Source organism: Podarcis gaigeae, assembly GCF_964106915.1.
Source record: "Podarcis gaigeae genome assembly, chromosome: 8".
In the NCBI taxonomy this organism is placed as follows: Eukaryota; Metazoa; Chordata; class Lepidosauria; order Squamata; family Lacertidae; genus Podarcis; species Podarcis gaigeae.
The window spans coordinates 64,090,343-64,117,075 of NC_139684.1; the positions used below are offsets into that span (position 1 = coordinate 64,090,343).

The 26,733-nt window shown below is 45.5% G+C and overlaps 2 protein-coding genes across 4 annotated transcripts in view; one reads left to right on the plus strand and one right to left on the minus strand.

Annotated features, from left to right (window-relative positions):
* Positions 1-128: 128 nt before the first annotated feature.
* On the plus strand, positions 129-6,160 carry SH3BGRL3 (SH3 domain binding glutamate rich protein like 3). Its single transcript, XM_083751013.1, has 3 exons — positions 129-1,299; positions 2,145-2,312; positions 5,235-6,160. Exons 1-3 carry the CDS (start codon positions 1,252-1,254, stop codon positions 5,298-5,300), a joined length of 282 nt encoding a protein of 93 aa, XP_083607139.1. The 5' UTR covers positions 129-1,251; the 3' UTR covers positions 5,301-6,160.
* The window catches only part of UBXN11 (UBX domain protein 11), a 32,310-nt gene continuing 11,615 nt past the window's right edge, over positions 6,039-26,733 (minus strand). For 2 of the 3 annotated variants that reach the window (XM_083750862.1, XM_083750863.1), the window contains exons 5-15: positions 25,654-25,754; positions 24,130-24,184; positions 23,530-23,609; positions 22,943-23,057; positions 21,866-22,077; positions 16,825-16,902; positions 13,424-13,547; positions 11,980-12,083; positions 11,206-11,273; positions 10,426-10,572; positions 6,039-9,354 (exon numbers count right to left, since the gene is read on the minus strand). In XM_083750862.1, the coding sequence (XP_083606988.1) occupies positions 9,195-9,354; positions 10,426-10,572; positions 11,206-11,273; positions 11,980-12,083; positions 13,424-13,547; positions 16,825-16,902; positions 21,866-22,077; positions 22,943-23,057; positions 23,530-23,609; positions 24,130-24,184; positions 25,654-25,754 (1,244 nt within the window). In that variant the 3' untranslated portion in view covers positions 6,039-9,194. The remainder of the gene's footprint in view (positions 9,355-10,425; positions 10,573-11,205; positions 11,274-11,979; positions 12,084-13,423; positions 13,548-16,824; positions 16,903-21,865; positions 22,078-22,942; positions 23,058-23,529; positions 23,610-24,129; positions 24,185-25,653; positions 25,755-26,733) is intronic. The other variant, XM_083750864.1, reaches the window with a different exon arrangement.

The window sequence follows — 26,733 nt, forward strand, 5'->3', positions numbered from 1 at the left end:
TGGTTATAATTTTAAAATATCTGAGTCACAGATTTTGATTTTGTACCTAAAGAAAGCTTACTTTGCCAGGCTACTTTGTACTTAGTATTTTGGTTACAAAATAAAGTGGAGTTTCTGCTTTTTAAAAAAGTGCCTTTATCCTGGACTGCTTTGAGTATAATCTCCGCCACGCTTGGCCTTCACCCTGCCTTGCTACCCTCCCATTTCATGAGTAATAGACTAATCCAATTTGGCACTAATTTATTGTATTCATACCATTTTCTCTGTGAGGAACCTTTGGCCCTCCAGTTGTTACTGAAAGTACACCTTCCATCATCCCTGCCTGGTGGCCACGCTTGCTGGTCTAGGTAATGCTAACACAATGAAATAACTTCAGGTGTTATTTTGTTGCTCAAGCAAACCCACATATCGGGTGTGGGTGTACAGAAATGTACATGCTGGCAGTGCTAGAGTTGTTATGCATGCAGGGGTAGTATTACAGAGAAAACAAATTATTAGCTGAGTAAATACTAATATGTGTATGAATTCCGAGGCAAACTTGCTGCCATATTTTATGCATCATAAAAGGTGTTCTCTTTCTGAAAGCAGGGAGTGTCTCTTTCCACGGTGTTTGCCAGCTGGAATTTTTATGAGCACTTTTATCCCTGCTTGTAGAGTTCATTCTTCCTTGATTAACTGGGGAAGCTTTTTAAGTCGAGCCTTTTAAACCAATTAAACGTTTGTTCCTTACTGATAAAGGACCGATACAATGTAGTTCATGGACCATAAACTATACTTTAGTAGAAAGTCCTGGTCGGTATTTTCAACTTCATCCCTGAGTTGCTGTCCACAATGCACGGTCGATGGTGGTAAACTTCAGGCTGCGCGTTCTTTCCTCGAGAGCAAGTCCGCGCGCAAGTCCGAGATCAAGACTTCCAGGACCAGCTGCAAGTGGATCGCGAAAGATCTACATAGACACACACACCTCCTGAGAGCCTCTGGGCTGAGGCTCCGCGCCTCCTGAAGGAAAGCGACTCCCAACCTAATGCATGGGGACAACGAGCGACCCGCCTCCAAAGCATCGCCTGGCGGCCGGATCGCAGACTATCCGCCCCGCATGCCCGCGGCTGTAGACCCCATTGGCCTCCGCGATCACATGCTGGGCGGGGCTGGGAAGGAAGCAGATTCCCTCTCCACCCCTTTCCTCCGCTTCCTTCCAGGCTCCCACCCAGCAGCCAAAGCAGAGAGGGAGCGGCGACAAAGCCCAGCATCATGGCCAGCCTCACGGTCTACAGCACCTCGGTGACAGGCTCCAGAGAGGTGAGTGGCGCGCCAGGGAAGGTGAGCTGCCTCGCCGAGCGGCTGGCTTCTCCCCCGCCCGCCTGGCACTCCGAGGCGGAGCTTTTCCGCCATCCCTCTGCAGCGTGCGCTCCCCTTTCTTGCTCCCTCTCCCTTCCCCGCCCCCATGCAGCTGGCTGCCTTTTCAACCCTCGCGTCCTCCCGCTTGAATTGAGCCCCCCGTTTCTTGCCCCCTCCCTTCCAGCTCCCTAGACGGGCTTCTCTTCCATAGGGGATTCTTCTCTATCCAGATGCTACAGTCATCTTGTTTTCTCCCCCCAAACCCCGCGGGTGATCTATGAGAAACCGGAGGGGAATCCAAACTGGGAGCCCCTCCAGTTCTCTGATGGCGGAACGAACCAGAATGAGAGGTCCAGATCTCCCTTCCCATTTGAAAGAGGATTTCCCCCCGCAGCCCAGTGTCTTCCTTGAACAACACAACGCCAGGCTGATGGGAGTTGTAGTCCAGAACATCTGGAGGGGACCAGTTTTTTCTAGGGGTGGATCCTCCCTTCCAGATGCAGTCTGAAGCAGCAGCTCCCTCCCCCTTTCATTTCTGAAATGGCCCTGCCCTCTCCTCGATGCCTAGAATCCCGCCAGCGCTGGCATTTGTACATACTGGGCTTGGTCTGTATTTGGAGAGAAGTGGAACCTCCTCCCTCACAAAGCATGGCTGGTCTTGCAATCCCTGCCTCTGGCTCTTTGTTTTGCATTGAGCAATATGAGCAGGCTGTGTTCCCATGTGTGACCTTCCCTATGTATCAAATCCCAGAAAACAGGGCGATTAATTTCCCACTCAACCCCCTCCCCCTTTGTGTGTTCTGCAGATCAAATCTCAGCAGAGCGAAGTGACCAGGATCTTGGATGGAAAGAACATCAAATACACCCTGGTGGATATCTCCCAGGATAACGCCCTGCGGGACGAAATGAGGGCCAAATCGGGCAACCCAAAAGCCATCCCTCCCCAGATTTTCAATGGGGACCATTACTGTGGGGTGAGTGGTTGGTGCAGAAAAGGTTATTTCGCTCCCTGGTCAAGGCTAGTAGTGAATAGATGAGTTGGCTGTTCACAAGAGGTGTGATTGGTGTCGTCCCCCCCGGACAAATTCTGATATATAACTATAGATCTGAAACCTGCAAGACCGTTCATATATTTAATGGCCTTCAAGAGGCCTTTAGTTTGAAGCCTTGAATGCAGACCAGACCTATGTATGCAAATACATGTGTGAGTAGGCCTGTGTGCCTTAAAAGAGGAGGCCTGTTGCTTAAGTCAGGGGCCAAATGCAGCCCTCCAGGCCTCACCCCCCCCCATCCTTGGGACTTTCCCTACTTTACTGGGGATTGAACCTGGGACCTTCTGCATGCAAGACCAATGCTCTGACACTGAGCTATATGTGTAAACTTGTTGCCCTGCCCATTTTTTCTTCTGGCCCTCAATCTGAAATGATCACACGTACACACAAACACACACAAACAAACGTGGCTTAATGGATGCCTACCCTGGTTTATGTACAAGGTTCTTTATGGCCCTATGTATGAGTTGCACTTACAGCTTCTAAAGGCAAGGCCTGCTTTGTCATTCTAGCCCTATTGTAGTCTGTCCATGGTTATGCCCTAGCAGGCTGTGGTGGCTGGTAGGATGGAAGGCAGGGAGACTAACACTAGGTGGGGCTAGAGACCAGTGACAGGCAGAGCCCCCACCCCATGTCTGGTTGTAAGTAAGAATACGGCAGGGAGGGCAGGCTGGGGTTGATGGAGTGATGCCCCATATGCCTGAATGGACCTAATTAGATTTGTGGGTAATGCATGTATAATGCTCAGGTGCTAGTTGGGTTGTATGTGAGTCTCATGCTTTTTTCAACTCATTGTTGTAAATGCTCACTGCAAAATTTACAAATGTAGTATATGCGCAGTGACGTATCATTTTAGAGATTTACAAGTTGACCAACATTTGAGCTTTTGGGCTCCTTCCCCCTGAATGGGCTTTTTAAAAATGTCCCTTGGGTGAAAAGCCTACCCTGGCTATTTGTGGACATTTGTGTGCTTCAAATGGCATTTGTTATTATTATGACATCCCTGGGGTGCTGCTCTTTTGAGGTGACATGCCGTTGCCATCTGGCATCTAGGGAGCAAGCAAAGGTTCATGCCCTCCTTTTGTCATCAGCTGCTTGTTGCAAAGTGCTTCGGAATGTGTGGCGAGCAGCAGGTTAAGTCAGGAAATAAAAGTGAATCAGAGGCAATGTGCCTCTGCTGGGAATTACAAACGGAAAGAGTTGCTGTTGCCCTTGGGTCTATTTGTAGCCATCCCGTAGCCATCTAGTTGACCAACAGGGCCCCTTTTGAATCGGATCGAGGCTAAACTGTGTTTTTTAATATTAAAACAAAACTTTGTTATTGAGCCTCTTCTAGGTAGATATGTCAGTGGACTACTAACTGTGCCCTCCCTGTCTGGAATAGATCTTGGGATCATAAGGATCCTCTTTCTCTCCTCCCCGCCTCGAGGATTCCCAGATATGACAGGGAAGCTGTGGCCCTCCAGAGGTTACTGAAGTTCCCATCAGCTCCAGCCAGCCTACTCAGTGGCCAGAGATGATGATAGCTGTATTTGCATTCCAAATGGACCCAACCTCCTAAGTCCTTGTCAGCCCTATCCTGGTCACAGGTTATCCAGCCTCAATAAATGGAAACAAGACTGATGCAGACAGTGCTTGGCTCTCCTTCATTGGAGGTGCCAGAGGACCATCTATCAGCCTGTGTTGTTCCATCCCAAGGCTATAATTCCCTGCCATGTTAACAACACCCAGAAGTGACAGATTCCAGATCAGAAGTCGTTTCCTGTGTCACTTGTGAAAGCTCCCTTTGTAACACCCAGCTAACAGGAAGCCTTGTTTGGTGAAAAGGGGCTTTTCAGCCATGAGCCACCCATAAGGATTGTGTCATATACATCATTAAATAAGCTTCGCCCTCTCTGTCTGGGGACAGATTTCCAGTGTGGTACTTGGGCCAAGTTCTGAACGACTTTTATGCTTTAGGACTGGGGGGTGAGAGAGATTTGAAAGAGAGTTGCTTTCTGTTGGACGGTTTTATGAAAACTCTGAAGCCAAGGTGCTTGATTCCGTGGTTATCCTCCCTCCGCAACCCTTGTTCCTGACCGCACACCAGTGCTCGCTTAGTCTCTAGGTCAATTCATCTGTTCTAAAGTCTGCCTGTCTTTACAGACAGGAGGGAATGACCATTGTTTACAGCAACCACTTTTTCTGAAACAAAATTTAAATAATGAACCTCTGGTTAACTGTGGTCCCTACTCTTTCTGCTTCTGAGTGAGCAGGTTGCGGAATGGAGCAAGCTAAATTTGGGAGCACAGAGGCTTCTTCGGTGGTTGGTGCAGAATTCCTCATACAACTCTCTTGACTTTTGTTTGAGTACTCGGTTCAAAGGCTTCCTGTGTCATGTTCCTGTGCCTTGATGAGAAAAGAGTTCTGTTGAGCTTCTTGCCCTAGTAGCAAGAAGCTCAACAACTGCACTAGACATTTAAAGCAGTATCATACCACTTTAGACAGGTATGATGGCTCCCAAGAATCTTGGGAACTGTAATTTGTTAAGGGTGCAGAGTGTTGTTAGGAGACCTCCTTTCCCCTCTGAGGGCCACAATTCCCAGAGTGGTTTAAGCATCAATCCTCTCCTCCCAGGGAACTCTGGGAATTGTAGCTCTGGGGAAATACGTGGTCTAATAATTCTCAGCATCCTTAACCAACTACAGCTCCCAGGATTCTTTGGGGGAAGCCATGACTATTCATAGTGGCATGAGACTTCTTTATGGGGCCTTGGAGAGAAAGAGGCTCCTAGCTTTCTATTACATATTGCCTTATTATTGACTCTGTATTTGAGTTTTGTTTCTTGCTTCTCCCATCCGGCAGGACTACGAACTGTTTGTGGAAGCAGTGGAACAGAAGACCCTGCAGGAGTTCCTCAAGCTAGCCTGAGCATGCTTTGCCCCTTGCCCCTCTGCCCTACCCCAAACCTGGACTTTGCATTCCAAATGGATCACTACCCAACCTCCTATGTCCTTGTCAGCCCTAGCCTGGCCCTGTGTGACCAGACACCTCTCCAGCTCCCTTTCATTGCCTGCTTCCCTCAGCATGGTCAAAAAGAAAAACACTTTGCACATTCCTTTGAATGCTGCTGGGCCTTGCTCCTCGTGCCTCTGTGGATGAGAAATCTACCAGTCAAGGACATCGGAAAGCAGAGCTTTCCCCAAACCTCCTCCCCCCACCCCTTGTGCCGAGCCTGCCCTTGAGAAAAGAACAAGGGGAGGCGTTGCCTCTTGTCTTATAACCAGTTGCAAATGCTGGCTTCCACACTTCCTCTTTCATTCCTACCCAGGAAATGAGAGCAGCAGCCGTCTGCTATAAATAATATTACTTTGTTATATACCAATGCAAAAGTACTGCACAAGATGATGCGCTGAAATTTCATTTTCTGACAGAGAGATGGGGTAGGGTTGTATGTGTGTCTTAAAAATTACTTCAGTGCAGCTCAGACTCTCCTAGGAAAAGCGGTTTCCAAGAGAAAATCTTGGAAAATTCCAAGATCTGGTGAGAGCAGATCTTGTATTCCATTAGAGTGTTCCCACCCCAACTCATATGGGACGTATATAGAATGCTAGGTCTGTTCTTGCATCAGCTGTTTCACACTTTTTCTTTTTTAAAACAAAACAAAACAAAAACTGGCTTTTTGCAAATATGGACCAAGTGCATTTTCAGGTTTTTTCCTTGCTAAAAGCAAAATTTGTAAAAATGGCCATCTCATTTGAGATGCTATTAAATGTTGCTAAAAACCTCAACTGTGGCTTTGTGTGTATCTTTAACTGGAAGATAAAAGTGGAGTACCATCCTGATTATTGATTCAGAAATCCATTTTCCAGCTCTCCTAATAGCTGGGTTGATCACATTTACTATACCTCAGCACAAAACGATTTGTTCCTGGACCAAGCATTGGACAGGTGGCAGAGCCCTGTAGGCTATATTGGGACGGTTTGAGCACAGTTGCATCAAATACCCATAAATTTCTAAAATACTATCCTTGCGCCCTTCCTCAATAACTGAAGTTGATGTATTACAAAAGCGTAAACTGTAAAGACTTGTGCACTGAACCCAGGATTGTTTTGCTGTGGATGTACGATGGGAGCTGCGGCATCACAGAATCGTTTCTAGTTACAGTCAGGTTGTCTCTAGGAAGGAGGCTTGGTTGCGATTTGTCTATTCAATGGCAAGATTGATTCATTCATTGTGTGGGATTACCTGCCAGTGAAAACAATGCCATGCAGAAGGTGCTAGTAGGGAAAATGCACTTGATAGTGATCACCAAGAAGAGGCCCTTAACTCATCATGCACTACTTCTTTAAGTGGAGTTCCCCTCACCTCCCACAGAGGAAGGCAGTAAGCCGGTGTAAAATGTCAGCTTACTCATTTGAGCTCTTCTTAATTTGAGACTGCAAATGGGAACTGCAACAAAATGTTGCAGTGTGTGTGCCTTATGCTCAGGGTGCCAACCAGCCAGCATGCTCTCTTCCAGGATATGCCTTTCTGTTCCCACTTTCCCCAGGCTTTATGTTTTTTATTCTTCCCCATCAATCATTCAGCATTCAGTGCTCAGTACTCAAGAGTGGTTTAACAATGGATCCCTCTCCAGAGGGAAGGAACTCCGGAAGCTAGCCTTGTGAGGGGAATAACAGCCTCCTAGTAACACTCAGCACCTTTAGCAAACCACAGTTCCTAGGATTCTTTAGGGGAAGGCCTGGCTGTATAAAGTGGCAGGATACAGCTTTAAATATATAGTGCAGATGGGCTTAAGTCTGGCAGGAAAGTAGTCCCCATCTCTCAGTTCGGCACCAAAGAGGGGAGAGTGGGGTCTTGTTTCTGTATTGGTGCTAGGCTGTGGAGACTCAGTACAAAGCTTCAAATCAGAAGAGGCAGAGTTTTACAATGAGCACAAGTGGCTGAGATTTGTGGACCTCCTGGGCATTGGTGATTTTAGGGGTTAGAGGTGCTGTGTTATGCACAGGGAAGGCCAGATGCATTGGCGTTCCTGTTGAAAAGGTGCAGATCACCCAAACTTTGGACATCTCTCCTTGTGGCATGCAACCAGTAACAATTAAGTAGATAAGGCAGTCATGGATTAGTAAGCACTAGGAACCAATTTAACAGGTCAGAAAAAGCATCTGGTGTCTTCATAGAACAGTACAACTTCATAACTTCGGAACAATTAAGAAGGTGGGGAAGAAGAGGAATTGGATATGCTTGAGTCCTTCCTCCTTGTCAAAGAAAAGGCTGAGTCCATTTGGTACACCACTTTTTAGCAGAATTGTGGCTTAATAATTATTTTAAAACCCTTCTCTCTGGCCAGGTAATTTTCTGGAGGAAGGGAGGTTTTGACATGGACTGATCATTGAAACATGCAAATCCCATCCCAGAAGGCGTAGGGAATGAAACATGGCTGTCAAGGCCCTCTTTACTGAACAACTACAAAGATCAGTCAGGGGGTGGAAGAACTTGCTACCTAATATTGCAAGCCTTGGGCAAACGGAAACAATAACAAGGGACATTATACTGAACAAGGTGGGTTGCTGTTATGAGATTCGGTCAGCTTTGCATATAACTCGCCAGAGGAAGAGAAATTAACTGTGTTTTGTTGTGGCCTCAAAAGAGACCTGCTAAGGGTAATTTCTCCCACACACTGGCTGGTTTTTAACTGCAGGACATCCACGTTTGGCCGTAGCCAGAGTTGTATGTGTGGGGAACCTAGTCCCTCCAGCATTTGCTGAACTACAACTCCCACAATCTCTGACCACTGGCTAGACTTACTGGGGCTGGTGGGAGTTGTAGTTCAGCAATATCCAGGGGGACAAAGACTCCCCAGTCCTGCCAGAGACAAGGGATGGGCTGCTCTGGCACTGCATCCACGCTATGGGGGTGGGGGGAGAGGCACATCTCACTAAGCTTTGGGGCATTACACACTCCCTGTTGGGACTCCCTGTTTAGCCTCTTGCACAGGGGAGGAGAAGCTTACATGTGGCTGAGTTGCCTTTGTGGCCACACAAAGTTCAAGGTTGGGTGCGCAGGTCCTTTTCAGCTTCAGGAAAGGCAAAAAATGTTCATCACCCTTTCCCATTAGAACTAGTGGAGAACCATGGGCCTTTCTGATGTTGCTGAACCATAACTCCTATCAGCCTTGGCAAGTGGCCAGGGATGATGGGAATTATAGTTCAGTAACATCTGGAGGGCTGAAGTTTCTGCACACCTGCATTAGATGAATTAACAGGCTTGCATCACAGGTGCCCCTAACCCCACCAAGTAGTTGGTAAATCCTATTTGTGAGGCCCATGTAGGCTACAGAAACAGGGTGGGTGCTATCAAGCACATGGTGTGCAGCAGTGCATGGTCTGGGACTTGGCGCTCATTTGGTGATGCAGCAGCTTAGAAAAGGGAAACTTCATGCTAGCACCAGTAGCCCAACTGTGTGCTCTTTCTTGGAGCAAGGTCTAGTGTTTCTGATGAGAGCTTTACAAGGGCCAGAGTCTCTTCATCCATTTGAGGCTAATGATAACCTAGACCTGGGGCTAAGCCCCACTCAAGCTGGGTAACAAAGGGAGGGTCTATGCCCAGTATTCCAACTACACCCCAACCCTGGCTTTCTCCTTTGACTGAAGTGCTGAGAATAGCCACAAAGGTTGGAGCTTGGGTAAGTGGAAAGGTCAGTCCTTCCCTGTTTCTCTCTCTGACTAGAGGATGTCATTTTTGCACAGGCTCTCCTGAAGAAGGCACACTACTCCCTAGCTGAGTGGCAGCCAAGCCTGATGAATCATCCACTGTAAACCATTACACTTGTTGCCCTTGTGATTTGGTTGACGGGGCCCTTTTCTGCAGCCGAAGTGAGGCATTGGGGACCAGCCCACACTCCTCCAGCGTCATGAAGTTGTTGTTATACACTCGATAAGGAAAAGTGCTGATGATCTCGTAAGGTTCCATTTCTTCTCCCCTAGGAAATGAGCAGAATAGTGCTTGTAAGTAAGCTGATTTGGAATTTGACATTCAAATGCAAATAATTTGTTTAATGCAAAATTTTAAAATTTGAATACACATATTGAATAATTGTTTTAAATTTATCGGTATCTTCGTTGCTTTGGCTTTGGGAGGCTTCAAGCCAAGAGTCTGCATTTCAGAAACTATGCTGTGTCACTGCAGGACCTAGACAATAATGCCACTGGAAGATTCTCTAAGGAAAAGACAGCAGAACACCACACTTCAATTTATTCTTTAGAGAGGCTCCTTACATTCAAGAATGAATATTCTATGCATGACCCCTAGTATCTCTACATCTGAGCTATGCAGCTTACCCTGTTTCCTGTGGTCATAACAATCTCTGTGGGTTCAGCCACACGTATTGGGCATGGAATGAAGAGTGCCTATGGCAAGATTTTCCAGGATCCTCACTACTACTATCCCTTGGCAGTACCCCTACCTGCTTTGATGGTATCATGACCCCAACCAAAAATATGAAAGCAATGCCAAAGTGGAAGAGGCTGACATGGTATGTGATATCACAGACACTTGTATTTATTCTCTGTACAAACTCCACTATGGAGTTGTGGCAGAAACTGGAGAACTCAGCAGAGGTCAAAAACAGAAGGAAATAAGGACAGATAGTAAGGAGTAGGATACACAATGGTGAAAAATTAACTGGAAGGTGAGTCAGGAACCTAGATGCCTGTATGATGTGATAGATCAACTCCTCCAAAGCCATGGGATCTTTCCTACCTTGTCCCTCCCCAATAACCTGAAAGTCAGTCATAACCCCAGAAGTGTTTATTATTTGCCCTTCGCCCCCAAACATTTACTCCCCATATTGCATTGCAGAGGCCTGGTCCTCCCAGACTCTAGGTGGGAGATCAATCTGAATCAATTGGCATTAAGCAAAAACACACACTTCCCCCCTATTTGTTTATAGTGAGCACAGACTTTAGTTGCTGATGTTAGTTGCAGAATCAGGAGTTTAAGGTTCAGAAACTTCTACAAAAGGTTATCTGCTAGAATGACTAGCTGTTACTACCTGCTCTGGGCAAGATGCTGGCGCAGGTCTCCGATGGTCTCGGTGAATGGCATCTTGATGATATAGGTCTTCTCCCCATTCTCTGACTTTATCCGAAGAGTTGCGACATTGGGATTGGAGGCCTTCTTTTTTCCATTCCCTTCCAACCTGAAGATCAGAAAAGCTCGTTAGAGAAGGGACAATGCTTTCTTTGAAGAGGGTGGGGAAACCTTCCCAGGTTGACAAGCCCCATCTGACCCTCATTTCCCTCAACAGAACATGCAGAAACTTGTTCAAGCCATAAGGGGTATTAAGGAAGGAGCAGTATCTCTGGTGGGGGACAGTTTGTGCAGTAATTTCACCACCTTTGATGCACTCAGTTCTCACCTGTGGCTCCTAGAAGCTGACAGTGGCCAAACCCCAGGAAATGGCTTCAACTGGCCAGCTAAACCAGGTGAAGGTAGCTGATGGGTCTTAAACCCTCAATGAATCAGGTGTGTGAGGGACTTGTCTGTCCCCTGTCAAAGGTGAATTATGAGAACCCAAATCACATACTTCTCAATGCAGCTCTGAATAAAGGGAATCACCGTGAAAGAAAGTGCTACAGTGGCCCTCCAGATGCTGCTGGACTCCAACTCACATCAGCCCCAACCAGCATGGCCAGTTGTCAGGGAGGACAGGAGTTGTAGTCTAGCCACATCTGAAGCGCCGCAGGTTCCCCCTCCTGCACTACAGCTTGAGGAGACTGCATGATGCCACAGCCATTAATGTGAAGAAGGGAAATTGCCTTTTCTTTTTTACCTCTTCTTCATTGCTGCAATACTGGGGGTCTCCACCACAATCACTTCGTGGCTTTTTCCACCTGAGCCCTGGAACCAAAGAAGGAAATCTGTGTCAAAATCTGACTGTCCTGAGAAATGTAAACGGAATCAGCTGCCCTGCTCATCTCAGCACATCCAAACATGAAGCAAAGTTGTCTTTTGTTGTACTGTTTAGAACTGAAGGGTTTGGTCCTGGGTCCTTGGCTATTAATTAAAACTTCCAAACTCAGCTCATACTCCAAGCTCAGAGTCTGGGGAAGCTGCCCATGGGCTGGCAACCCTTACTCTAACCACTACACCACATCACACTAGCTTGATGGCACTATTTGAATGCCAATAATATATAGCCTTTGGGGAAGTGAGAAGATGACCATATGAACCCCAATTTCCTGTTCTTCTGATACTTGGGATTACAGATGTGCATTCCCCCCTAACCTTGGCTACCATGTCAGCATTGATTCTCAAAATGAAGGCAGAAGGGGAACGATTATCATTGTGTATCATTTGTATTGGGCTTTAGGTGGACAAGGAAGGAGACCCCAAAAGGGCAGGTATTCTGCATGTGCATCCTATATTCTTTTGACACTTCCTGGTCACAACATTAAATTCTGGTAGGGAGAAGGATTCTAGGTAGGGATATGGTACCTAAGCTCATGCTGCTGCAAAGTATTGGCTATTAGCAGAAGTGCTGACCAGAAGGAACCCCAGAATCAAACCCCATTACATGCAGACTGGAGAAGGAGTTCCATCCTACCTGGAGGGTTTTTTTTATTTCTCCTCGGATATCGATCACTTGCCCATCTTGAATCCGTGACTTTGGAAGCTTATTCAAAAACTGCTCCATGGTGAGCTTAGGACCTGCCATAACAGAGGATTGTGGGAGTAAATGCTTTAGTACAGGGATGCCCAAACTTTTTTCAGAGAGAGCCAGATTTGATGAAGTGGACATGTGTGAGGGCCGACCAAAGTTGTTGAGGTGTTGTTTTTTTAGGGTTGAGGTTGTTGAGCTTTTTTTTTTTTTGGATTTTACCCCAAGAAAGAAACTGCCATGGGGGCTGGATTGAACCGGTCAGGGGGCTGGATTAGGCCCCCAAAATGGACTTTGGACACGCCTGCTTTAGCAGATAGGCAAAGAAAGAACCCTAGGCATAACACTGGGACTTTGCACTAAGATCTTGTCAACCAGTGGCTGCAGAAGTGAGAGACAATTACTCTCTGGTTGCCAGCCACTAAAAGAAAGAGCTCCAAGCCATTTGCCCTGAGACTGACTGATAACTGACCAAAGCACAGCCCATCTCTGCCACCAGCCAAAGCGCTACTTCTAATCAGGTAAGAAAGCCAGCAAGGGGAGATAAGTCTGGTTTACAGTCAATATAAATGCCTGTTTCACAGCTCATCCCTCCTTTCTGGCATTGGCAGACAGGATCTTCTTCCTCTGTCTTTGTCCTCTATTCCACTCTCCTTTCCTTGTCATTTTCATTTGGGAGCCTGGGGGTTGGGCCTGTGTCTTGTTTTGATTTAGTTACAGTGCCTGCCATCAGCTCTGAATTGTACCTTTTACTGCTGTAAGCCACTTTGGAAACCACTCTTTGTCCCCCCCCCCCCCCAGTGCAGCATGTTACACTATCGTCATTGTTAGTAGTAGTATATACATTGTTTTTTCATTCATTCATTTTTAGTAATTGACTTCTTTCCAAAAAGCCTTCTGAAGCGCCTCTTGTCAAGATGTTTGACTGGTGGGGGAAAACAAAAGGTCCTTTCCATCACAAGCAGCATATAACACAAAATGTCATTCAACACAATGCAATGTCAAAAGTTTTGTCATACAAGAAATGGAGCCATAATTAACTGAGTGGTTGTAAGTAAATAAGGAGGTGAGTTGAGGACCAGAATTTTAAAACACTGAACCACACACACACACACACACACACACACACACACACACACACACACAGAAAGAGAGAGATTAAAGGAAACCAAACAAATAAGAACAAGAACATAGGAGACTGCCCTATAGTGAACCAGACCACTGATCCATCAGTATAGTCTATTCTGGCAGCAGCAATGCAGCAGAGAGGGAACCGTTCGCAGCTCTACCTGGAGAAGCTGGGGATTGAACCTGAGCCCTTCTGCATGCCAGGCAAATACTGCTGCTGAGTTAGGGTCCTTCCTACACTCACCATTAACCACCATCTCACCTGGTATCTCATTTGTCTCCTTTAATCCGCTTGGTCTGGCAAGGCCAATGATGTGGCCCTGGCCTGGAAAACTTTTGTGCTGCAGCTTCCTCTCCTGAAATACGGTGTCTCTCTTGTCGGTGACCTGTGGAAGAGACCCGTATTGCTATTCAATGCCCTACCTAACCCCAAACTCCAGAGTTCAGTATTAGGCAAGGAAGTGTTAGTAAATGTTGGCAGCAGTGACAAATGAAGGATGGAAGAGAAGTCATCATTTCCTTGTGCAGAAACTGCAAAACAAATGATCAGTCAGCAGGGATGCCTCAGTCTGATCAGCAGGACAGTTGGCACAGTAGCACTGCCTATCAAGCTGGTAATGCTTGATCAAAACTCAATAAACCACACTTGGAGAGAGGTGGGTCAAAAAAGGTTCACTCAAAGCAAAACATTCAGGGTTGTATTCAAATCTAGTCCTACTCATGAGTAGACTGGGATGGCTAAGTAGTGTCCAGTAATTTCAAGAGACTACTCTGAGTAAAACTTAGGTTGGATACAACCCTCGGCTGGGAGCCACCACAAGCAAGGCCTTTTCTGCAGCCATCATAAACCAGTGTGTTTGTGCGAGGAGTCTCAATGATCCAAGATGTGCCACTGCCTCTACCAGACCAGCTGCTGTATAAAAGAAAAGAGGGTTCTAGCCCTTGTTCTTTCCTTCTATCAGAAAAGCTACATGAATCTAATCCAAGAGCCACCACTTAAAATCCAGAAGCAAACTCAGGGCCAGTTTATGCAATCCACAAAATCAAGTGGCAGCTCATTTCCAGACTGCTCAATCTGGGTTATGGGAAGAGGTGGGTTGCATATTTGAAACATTATCCTAGAAAAAGAAACACACACATATAGAAAAAACACTCTGCATGTGCTCTGAAAACAAGCATGGTGGGAGAAAGGCTTCTGGTTATCCTGCTACATAACGCATTACTTTCCTTTGTGCTGTGAATTTTCTCCCATGACACGCAGACAATCCCTCTGGCAACACAGCATAGTACCGAACAAAAATACATCACTTCTTGATTCTATAACTATCTCTCAGAAACTAGAAGGTGAGAGCAAATGGGAAACCAGAAAGGTATATGAAGCCAAAGAGGCCCAGCTGTCACGTGTTCTGGATCTCTAACTGTATGATCCTCTAGAGAGGATCCTCTGCCCCAGCTAACTTTTGGACCCTGTGGCTTGTGCACTCTTCCCTGCTTGAGTCTAACTGACTGTTCAGTTCTGGCGCTCCCCACACTTCACCTGCAAAAGGAAAGGGAGCAGGTGCTTCCCCTCTGCTGTCTCACAGGGGCTTTTTTCAGAAACCCCAGACCACATTTCCTTGTTCTTGTTCTTTTCTCTTTTATGTAAAACATTTTCCACTCATCTATGAATAATGAGAACAAAGAAACACAGTTTCCTCCACCTACTAACGAATAATGGGCAAGAAAGCAATACACTTTCCTCCCAACTGTTTGGAAGAAACTGCTCCAGTTGCCTCCAAACAAAGCAAACACACCATCTGAATAAGTCACTTCTGCTGACAAGGATCAGAGCAATGCTGTATCAGTAGTTCCACCTGAATACACTACTCTAGAAAGTTAAAAATACCAGTAGTTTATTGATAAATGACTTCCTCATTTCCCTTCCTTCTCTAAAACAGAAGAGCACAGCAATTCCATGGAAGGTGGTAGGGGTGGGAGAAGAGACTATGGCACGACTTTATTAGGGAGCACCCCTGGGCTAGCACTGGCCTGGTCAATGGATGGGTGGCAGTCCCTCTCTGTTTACTTTTTCTTCCCCCCCCCCCCCATTCCTCCTGCAGCTGGTTTCAATGGAAAAGGAAAGAACTACACCAGCTTCAAGAGTGTAGTATTACTTCCTAGTCAAGGGCATGTTCAGAGAACAAAAGGCCTCGTATCCTGTGAAGCTAGGGCCTCCCACAATCTGCCTCCAACACACACCCTTTCTTCAGTTGCATCAGAGCATTAATAGAATGGGATAGCGCGGGTGGCGCTGTGGCCTAAACCACTGAGCCTCTTGGGCTTGCCAATCAGAAGTTTGGCGGTTTGAATCCCCGCAGATGGGGGTGAGCTCCCATTGCTCTGTCCCAGCTCCTGCCAACCTAGCAGTTTGAAAGCACGCCAGTGCAAGTAGATAAATAGGTACCGCTGCGGCAGGAAGGTAAACAGTGTTTCCGTGCACTCTGGTTTCCGTCCTGGTGTCCCGTTGTGCCAGAAGCAGTTTAGTCCTGCTGGCCACATGACCCGGAAAGCTGTCTGTGGACAAACGCCGGCTCTCTCAGCCTGAAAGCGAGATGAGCGCTGCAACCCCATAGTCACCTTTGACTGGACTCAATCGTCCAGAGATCTTTTACCTAGTGTGGTTTCCATGGCTCCCCCAAGAAGGTCTCCAATGGCAGACCTTCCTCTCTGTAGTCAGAGAGGGAGGTCCACAACATCCAATGGCCTTTCAGGGAGCTTAGTATCGCCCCCTAATCAGTTAGGTTTTACCACAAGCGATATATTTAATCCTCTTCTAATCAATTCTCAATAGATGAAGCAGCAACGTTCCAGTCACATGCTTTTTCAAACGTGGCTGTTTATAGCAAGTTAATCTCTAATTCTTTACTTGCCTTATATAATATTGGGCATAATCTAAAAGAAGAATTTGTGCACAGTTTCAACTTTCCATAAAGCAAACACAACTTGGGGACAAGCCTACCAAATATAATAACCACTTTCAGGCACTGTCATTTTGCAGAAGATAACATATTTCTTAATTTGTGGTAACTAGCACCTGTATGCTTTTCACCATCCCTGACCATTGATCATGCTTGCTGGGGCTAATGGGAGCTGGAGTCCAATAACATCTGGGGATCCGCAGGTTCCCCACCTCTTGTCTAACATTTTCTGGCTTTTTGGTCTGCCCTTTTCTCAGAGATCATGTCCTATTATTCTTCCCATTTGCCTGAGAGCTCTCTTCTCCCACTCCTCTTCCTTTCTTGGGTCTCAAAATGAAACATAAACTCATTTTCTTCAGAGAATGTTCATCCACACAGTCAGTGTTAATCTATTACTGCACACAGAACAACCAATGATGATCGCAGAAAAGATAAGTCTTTTGGTTTTTTTTAAGGAGGGCATCTCCATTTTTAAGAACTGAAAAGTGTTCCAGTTTTTTTAAGCAAAAAGCACTCTTAGTTCCTCATATATAGAACAATCAGTTCCTGAAAGAGGAAAAAACATTATAACTGCTTAGAGTAAAGAGAGGTTCTCAGTACTGCTTAAACAATGGAGCTGCTCTAACTGCAGACCACATTTTTGATAAGCAAATGAAACTTCTGCAAACGAAGAACTCAATAAACAGGAGAGCAGGGGGTGGCATACCTGAAATGGGATACCATCTGGGTAACGCTTCTGCAGCTCAGAAGGGAAGTAACCGTCCATGATATCTCGTAGGAGTTGCTGAAACCACAAGCAGGGCCCACATGTCAGATTTTTCTCTATACTGTGGGTGGTAGTGCCCCTAAACATTTTTTGGGTCTGGGGACCAGTTTAAGACGCTGTCACGAGAACCACAAAATACAAATTTCACAGATGAGCAATTGGTGATGCTCAGAACACTGAAACAACTAAAAAACCTACAGCCCCCTCAGAATTAAAATGAATCAAGATAAAAATGGAAAAAGGAACCAACCAAACAGCCGGAAAAGAACATGCCAAAAAAGCTTGAAATAAAATAAAATAAAATTTTGAAGTAAAAATAAACACTGGGAGGAACAGAGGCTTTGGCAGGTGCTAAGGGAAGAGGAGGGCAGGGTTAAGGGGGCAATAGCACCTGCAAGAACCACAGCAGAGGCCCCCAGAGCTGTCTGGTGACTGAACAACCACAATAAGCAGTCCAGATAAAGGAATACCTCTTATTTATTTCAGGTTACAGAATACTCTCTTACCAGAGCTGGAGGTGAAACAAAAAATGCACATAACAAAATGTAAATGTGCCAACAACCTCAATTTCACCAATCCAATTCTGACTGCAAAATATTCAGTCTGAAAGAGGAATTGTAGCTCAAATTCAAAACAGTTCAGGGACGAGAAACCCACAATAAGGAAGAAGCAGACTACAATTTTGGGAGGCAGCTCTGAGTGCCCAGTCTTGGTGAGCATGAGCCCACAGCAGCATCTGGTGGCAGCAATTCTGGTAGTGGTCTGTAGCAGGTAGCACGGGCAGGGGACTGACAGGCACATCAGAGCCACAGCCTTCAGAACCTTGGACAGGTCTTGGGGGTAGACCACTTGCTCCAAGGACTGCTTATGCTAACTGAGCTATAGCCCCTGGGCTTGAGTGTTGGCACAAACCAGGTCCCACAAGCCCTTTGCTCTGGATGCCTCCTTGATTTCATTCTCCACCTCAGGATGACCCAGCACATTTTGATCAAGAAGTTGATAGGCTTTAAAGAGACAGTCCTCTGCCTGGAGCTTGACACTGCCTCTGCCTGTTGTGGTGAGTAGGCTTGAAGGCACATTTGAGACTAGGTTGCTGATGTCTGGCTTTGGAGCTGCAGCCACTGGGGGTCAGTGGCTCAAACGTTTCAGATTTGGGCACGCCTGGCTTAGAAGGGCCTTGATGACACAACTCAGATTACGTCAGGGCCCCAATCAATGCTTCCTGGTTCAGCTGTCTACTTTCCCCAAGTCAGTGTTCAAGGTGCTGCTGGCAGTCTGGGTCATAACACTGTCGGGTTTCACTTCTCCTCCATGGGGTACAACCACAAAGCTGAGCATATTTCCCTATCCTCACACCATCAACTGGGGTTGGTTAATGCTGAGAATAATGATACCAGGATACAGCAAAGGTTATGGGATGGTGATCAGGCGGAACTCAATACAGGGCTCCCATCTGGGGAGGTGGGCAGCCTTCTAATTCATATTGTGTGGACCCATCCTTAGATCTGGAGGTATCTCCAGACAGCTTTCCTTTCTAGCAGGTGTCAAACACAAAATCTAAATCTCACTGCATGTGCTGGCCAGATATCAAATATCACTGAATATTGACATCAAATATTCAGAGAACAGCCAGGGAACATTTTACATCATAATGCTCAGAAAATAATTTTGAAGAGCAAATTAGTTTTCGGTTTACTCAGCTCATCTTCTTTATTTCATTTATCATCATCACCACCACAAAGGTTAATTGTTGTTATCCCCATGTTTACAGATGCAGCATGGAAGCCACTGAGATCTGCCCAAGACCATACAATGAGCCTATTATGAAAAGTGAGATTTGAAGCCAGGCCCACATCCAGCACTCTGCTTACAGACCTCCCTGGCTTCCACATAGCTCACCTATACCATTCAGATCTTTGTAAAGTGAAAACACTTGCAGATAGACCAAGATAGGTACTAGGGTATGATCTGAAAGCACATGACCCAGTTATCTTGTGGAAGCTAAGCAGTCTGGCCTGGTCAGGTTGCAGATGAGACACTGCTTGGGTACCCTACATGTGGATCTATGACTCAGTCCCACACAGTGCAAGTATGAAAGTTGTGTAAACTGGAGTACAGCCTGAAGTCTCTTAAAAATAAGTACATTCTCCCAAAAGAGGGTGTGAGACTTTAGTCACTAGACTCCATGTCTTCCCTTCACAGGGACTGAGACTTAAGCTTAAACTTTCTCTTCAACAATAAGAAATATTAACTTTTTTTTTTTTTTGAGGAAAATCAAGCTTTGTTCAGGCATCTGCTAGGAAAGAACCTGCACCCTTTTCACCACAGGTTTCTCCTGGTAAAAAATTGTAGAGACTGGGCAGTTACAAAATTGAGTGTTCAAAAATACACAGTACTGCTTTTTAAAAATGTTCAGCCAATAGTTGACTCATTCACTGGGAGGAAAGTCTGGCAACCTGCTTGCTGCTGCAAACCATCTCTGCGGGGGCTGAAGAAGGACGTTCAAAATTCAAGGACTGACATGTGGTGAAGAGTCCAGCAGGTTGCTCATTATGCGTAGGGAGCTGCAATGGCTGCAAACAGAAAGGTCCCATGTGTGAGTTATATAGGACAACTTTCAAACAGTTGCAGAGGCAGCAGGTGGGACTTTGTGCCTGAGGACGGAAGCTGGAATGGTTTCAAAGTCAGAAGCAGAACAGCCCTGTGCTCATTCTTGCTTTCCGTTACTTCCTCCTTAACTTGTAACTCATTTCTAGAATGATGGCCACAGTAAGCATGATGGGGGCACTTCCTTCAGGTTGAAACTGTGCCAATCGCATACACAGAGAGGGATGAGGGATACACTTTTCAAGTAAAAACCCTAGAGAAAGGGGTTGTGGCAAGGGTGCTGCACTCACCCCCCTCATTTCCCTTTTGCTCACCCAACCCATCTTTCTGTGTGATTTGTGAATGTATTCAAACAGCACATAGAAATGCTGCTAACATGCGCCTGAAGAGCCTTGGTAGCTTTCTTTCAAGGAGGCACATATTGTGTTTCTGAAGGAGTGCCTTAGATCAGGGCAGGATGACTCCCAGAGTCTGTAGTCTACCTTTTTCTTTTTTAAAAAATGAGATGCCTCGTGGTTCAATGGCACATTTTAAATTTATAAAGCAAGAGTGCATGCTTCAGATCTGTGTTCAGTGACTCTGACTATGCACTCCCACTTAAGAACATAAGATACTGTTCAAGATCCAGCCAAAGTCCATTCAGCCTAACATTATTTGCAAGAATCTCAGCATCCAGCTGGTACTAAGTGACCCACTGGAAGTGGGCCAATGGGCCACAGTATACATCCTGCCCACTCCAGCCTAATAGCACAATTCCCTTGGGAGGGACTGAATTCTCATCTCTTGTCTCTTCATAGACAGATGCTAAATAGTTCCTCTTATTTCAAGATCACTATGAAATACTCGTCCTGGCAGTCCTTTCCTCTGCCTTCTGCAGTGGAAAGGGAACTGGGTTATGCTGCAACTCTGAATCTTTATTTGCTTCCTTCACCATGTCCCTACCCTACAAGGTTCAATGCCTTCATTCTATTTCATCTATTCCCTGCTATACTCTTCCTGCCCCGGCCCCTAATTCTTCATGATTTACTGGTCAGTTCCAGGGGTGGAAAACCTTTTCAGCTTGACAGTCGCATTCCCTTTTGGGCAATCTTCTGAGGGCCACGTGTCAGTGCTGGGTGGGGCCAGAGGCAAAAGTGGGCGGGGCATGAAATGTAAATTTCATCATTTGTACAGGAGACCAGTTTCAACGCACACTCCCAAAGCCCTCTCTATTCTCCATCCAGGCATTGGAGTTCATGCACACATTCCAGCACAGCAAAATCACTTGGGGGGGTGAAGAAGGGCCAGTGAGCAGTGTGGCCTAGGGACAGAGTGTGTGGCCTGGGAGAGTTCTGACAGCCAGATAGGGGAGCCTGGAAGACAGCATTTGGCCCTTGGGCCTGCGATTGTCTATCCCATGTTTACCCAGATTATGGTTTTGTAGAAGTCACTGATTCTGGTTTGTTAGGATTTAGGTGATCAGATTCCCCATTTAGCCAATAAGCTGGAGCCTGAGAGAAAGCAAACTTTAATAGCCTACCACTGCACCATCCACCTGAGCTCCTGAAAATTGTGGTGCATACAGATGTATGTGCAAGCATAAGGCAGCGTATTTTTTTTCCTACTGCAAGATGAGCTTGGCTGTCATCATCCCCACCTCACATCAGAGGCAAATTTAGGGGAGCACAAGTTCGCCCACATTGGGCGCCAAGCCAAGAGGGCACCACAGGAGGTGCTGCAACAATGATAAATAATGGATGGCAAGAGGCAGGAGGTGGCATTGCACAGGGTGTCACTGAAATGTTAAAGCCCCAAATCCATCACATTACATAGGTATTGTGTCTGAATCCAGTTATGGTTATTCTCATTCCCCTGCCTCAGGCAGGCTTTCGTTTTTTAAAAAGGTCAAGCACCTCGCAAATGCATCAATTTGGTCTATGCTTGTGCCAAATTATTACTATTATTACAAGTCAATCATTTTTAGACAAGAAGAACTGCTGCAGAGAGTGGGAGATGTGCTTTCATGATGTCAGCCAATCAGCACTATGCACAGCCAGCTTCTGCTAGAAACTAGCAAAACCAGTCAAAGCTCTGAGCACTAGCCTTCAGAGAAGATTGCACCCGTCCAAAGTGAATGAGTGCAATTCCACTGAACCTTGACTGCCCTAATTATGCATAACTGTATATAATCTCGTCGTCTTACCAGGCTTCTTACAAGAAAATGGAAGGAGTCATAAATGCTATAACTTATTTCTGGGCAGAAAGTGGGGATTTTGTGCTATCAGGAAAGGCACACAAGAATGTCTGCTTTGTCATCATGTAGCCATTACTATGGGTACACCTGTCAGCCAGCCAGCCAGTCGGTGATTAAATTTCTTTAAGTATTGATTCATACCTGCGTGGAAGGTTCTTCATATGAACGGAAAGGCCCTTTGAACATGACAATCCCATTTTGATAGAAGGTGAGGGGGATTGAGTCCAGCTGCTTCAGCCTAGCACCCCCTGCCGTGTGCTCGATTTGGGACATGCCTTCCCCAGCCAAAGCATTTAAATCTTTCAGGTTTGCAAAAATTAAATCAAAATTGGTTTCTGAAACGATGGATTCACCTATGACAAAAAGAGGAGAAATGACTAAGGGGAAGGGAAACTCTCAACACTGCATTTTAACTGCAAAATCTTTTCCAGCATCAAGAAAAGCAGTTTCCGTGACAAAGTAATGGAGGAATATTGTCAATAGGACAATATTTCTACAATTAGAGTTGGATTACATAGGGTGGTATCCAATGCACTTGCTCTGTTAGTGCAAGGACTTAGGCTTGTTCAACTGAACTTTCCACCCTCTCCTCCTCCTGGACATGCCCAGTGCCCTTCCCAAATCTGCTCTGGAGGGTTGGGAAAACCCCCAAGAACAAATTTGGGGAATACAAATAGAAAGGAGAGGAAGTAGTTCTGTTGCACAAGCATAAATCCTTGTGCTAAAGTAAGAAGTTACTTAGTCATACACTGTGTAAAACCCATAGGGACAAATATGGATTTTGTGCTCTAGGTGTGGAGTTGTTGCAAAGCAGGGTACATGATACCTCAAGGTTCAGGATAGTTATTAGAAGTTTTTCTCCATTTATACCCTGCTTTTCAAAGCAAAAGCTTTCAGAAACTGGCTTATGGTACGACTAAAACAGTTTAATTAAAATTAATAAATTGAAAACTTTTCCCCCAAAACCACTTGTGCCTGACAAGTTTGCATTATTTGCTATGGGAATCTTGGTAATGCTGATTTGTAAGGTTATTAAACGAATGACAATGGGGATAATTTATGATGTATACAATGCCATCAATGTACATAGCATATTATTGAGTTCTGTAAATGAAAAGACTGGTTTCTATGCCAAGGAGCTTACAGTCTAAATGGAAGTAAAGTATGCTCTGTTGTCTTAAGGTATCTAAAACAGGGCAGTCTTTTGTCCCGGCAAACCTGGTTTCCAGTAATGCTTTGACAGCTCACTCCTTTCATCACTTTGTGCCTGCACTTCTCCCAAAGAGTCTGTCCCTTCTCCAACCCAGATCAATCCATAGTCATTCAGAAACAGCTGCATAGGGGGAAATGGGGACAATTTAGACAGGAAGGAGGATAGCCTAACCAATGGTGCGAATAGAAAAATGCTGAAGGAAAAATAAAATTGCTACTTTCCCAAAATGAACTTTTATTTAAGGCTGCAACCTAATTAAATCAATTTTAAATAAGGATGATGTGAAAGTTCCTCAGAGCCCAACTCATATTCAAACCCTGGGGATTTGGAAGACCTGAGGCCAACCAGAACTTATGAGATCTCGTTTCCCCCCGCTTCTCATTGTCTTAACACAAGGAGTAAAAAAATAAAAAAAAGGCAAAAGAGAGATTCCCCTCCCTCCCATTTCTGCCTGGTACCATGGACTCTGAGAGGTTAGTTTATTCAAAGGCTCTTGTTCACGTCCAACCCAGTAGCCACCCATAGAATGAACAGAAATTAAGCTCAGATTCATAGAGAAATAATAATAATCTCTCGCTCCCATTAATCTTACCTCCATTTCCCAGACCTGATGCTGCAATTTAAGGCATATCACTTCCAGTTCCTCTGCTCTGCTCACCCAAGAAGATTCAGCTTGCAAAGAAAAAAAAACACCCCAAGATATGTAGGGGTTCCTCATTTTGATTAATATTAAACTGCACTTCTTATTGTTTAGTCGTTTAGTCGTGTCCGACTCTTTGTGACCCCATGGACCAGAGCACGCCAGGCACTCCCGTCCTCCACTGCCTCCCGCAGTTTGGTCAAATTTTGGTCAAACTGCACAAAGAGCAGCAATAGTCCAAGTCTCTGTTATAAATTAATGTTCTGACTCAGAATGGAAAAGGTTAGCGTTTTACCTTTGAACACACTTCCTTCCAATGGGCAATTCCATATGGTGACCTGGCCGGTTCTGGACTTACTGGTGTCTTAGAGCTTAAAACATGACCTGCATTATGGTGAGGCCTCGAAAGCTGCTCTCTCCACATGTTCATACACACCCTGCTGTGGCCTGGAGGCTGGACTTCAGCCTCACATCCCTCAACTCTAGCAAAACTTGGCATCTGCCTCTTGTTGAAGAGAAAAAGAAGCATTGAGACATGTGCTACAATGTTACCTTTTCCTTTCTTAAGGATTTTTATCTGCTCCTCAAGCTCCTCAATCTTCTTATCCTGCAGATCCAAATATAAAAGGCAAAATTTAATACCAGTCACTATTAATTCCATGTCATATATGAACTGCTTCCTATGAAGCATCTCAAAGCAATTTCACAACAGAATAAAAACATATACGAAATAATTGCATCAATACAAGCAGAACAATTGCATATATAGGAAACCAAATTCAAAACCAATACAGATGTTGACTGGGATAAAAGATTCCACTCTGAAAGCTTGCTCAAAGAGGAAAGTCTTCAACAGACGCTAAAAATAAATTAGAGAGAACCCGTGTCTCATATGTAGGAGCATGGGGTTCCAAAGGGTAGGTGCTGCCGCAATAAAGGCAAGATTCCTTCCTGTTATGAAGCAGGCCTTCAGATATGACGGTATCTGCAGGGTGCCCCCTTCTGTGTTGAAGAGTGATGCCCCTAGTAGTTTAACTATCAATGCCTCTTCCCAGGAACTTTGGAATTGTAGCTCTGTGAGGGGAATAACAACTCTCAGCGCCCTTAACAAATTATATTTTCTAGGATTCATATATTGCTATGAATCAAGACACATGATCAGAAACAGACTGATCGGTCCATCCTTCCTCCCACTGTGAGTTTACTGGTAGTGGCTAGGAGTGAATGAGCTTTCTCCATCGTGGCTCTCCGGCTGTGGAATGTCCTCCTCATGTAAGCTGTACTCTTTGGAGTCTGTAAGCAGAACAGTTGGAGCCACTGCCATACCTGAAGCCCCTCCACTCTTGCTGTCCTGGGTGGGAGATGGAGGGCATCCTCCTCCCCTGCCCCTTTTTCTGCTGCAACAGCTCCAGGATGGTGTACCAGAGGGGTCTAAATGGGGAACATTGCTGGTAGCTGGATCAGCTTAGGATTCAAAGATTCTTGACCGCCAGCAAGGATACTGCCTGCAACAGCCAGTGCCTGCCTGCATTTTCAGCAGTGCAGCAGGGACAAAAGCAGAAGATTGTGGGTTTGGATTGCTCTGCTAATTTTCTTTTCTTTTTTTACACTAGGCAAGGACATTTCATTTTCCCAGGCTTTTAAAATTACACTGTTTCTTTCAGTATTGTTTTTCTCTATTCTTCTGATCTGTTTTTTTTTTTTAATGTATAGTTTTGTCCTTATCTGGTGTTTTTTTACTTGAGGCATTGCATTCTTATTCCCATCTGGCTATTTAAAAATTTGCTGTTTTAGCCAATCACAGATCACTCTGTTATAAGACAGCCTATACATAGTGTAAATGATTGTAATTTTATCAGATTGTAATTTTATCATTTTATTTTTTTTGCATACCATGTTGTGAGACACCCACCCACCCAGATTGATTTATGCAATTTAGAAAAAATCATTAAATAATAAACACTTGAATTTTAAAAAATCTAATAAATAAAATCTTAGCATGATTCTGAGATCAATTATGACCAGTTTGAACTGTTGCCATGCTAACACAGTTCCTTTGAAGCCTGGCATTTTCACCTTGTGGTATATTGCCCGTGCTTGGCTCTTGATGCTCTGTTCCAAGGAAGCAATCTTCTGCATCATGGAGGCCATCAGCTCCATATCGTTGGGAGCAGACCCTAAAGGCACAAAGTCAACAGATTGTGAGAACAATTTGGTGTCAAATGTTCTATCGAGATGCCAACCCCACAATGGCATGTTGTGCTCCTTGGAAATGGAGCACAGGGCCAGAATGCTTGGTATGTCCTCTGCGTCGGCTCTCTGCCCAAATCCTTGGCGGAAACAACAGAGGACTAGTATCTGGGTCACCAATGGGGGAAGACTGCGGAGGTGCAGCTATGTTGGATCCCAGACAGGGACTTCCGGAGGCGGCGCGAACGGTAATGGCTGCCCTCTTCTAAACAGGAGAGGGAAGCTCCGTTGAAACGGGTCGTCCGCTACGGCGAAGCGGAGACCCACATCGGAAAACCGCAGGCGGCAGAAGCCTGCGGTCTTGGGACCCGGTGGGCGCCAGGAGCTGCCCCCAAAACGTTGAAGGAACCCCGTAAGGGGCTCCGGATCGCGGAGGGGGTAGCGGCACTGAGGGTCGCTCCGCAGACAACGGAGTGAAGCCGCGAAGCTGTTGCCGGTGAGCGCTGACCTTTCTTCCTGAATCTACGTTTCGGAAAGCAACAATCCGTGAGTAATAAGGACTTTCAAAAATTTTAAAGCTCTAAAAAGCAATGGAATTTGGCTGAAAGCGGATTGACGAAAAAAAGGAAGTCCGTCTTCCGCTGCTACTGAACTTTAAAGCAAAGAGCAGGAGGTGTGGAGGCAGAGAGTGAACTTTTAACCTAATGGATCTGAGCACCCACTGAACCTCCTTTGAAGCAGAATAGGACTGTAAGCATTGGATTTTGTGTTTCTAATTTGGACTGTGACATCTCCTATTGGAATTACAACTTAAGTTAAAAACCCAGGTGCTGGAACTGCCTGAGTAACTGTAGCAGTCAGCCTGCAGATTTGGACACTTTGAATTTAAACTTGGAAACAATCTGAGGGGTCTGGAATTGCTACTTTGAGGTATCATTTGGAATACCAGCAAGCACTATTTGAGAC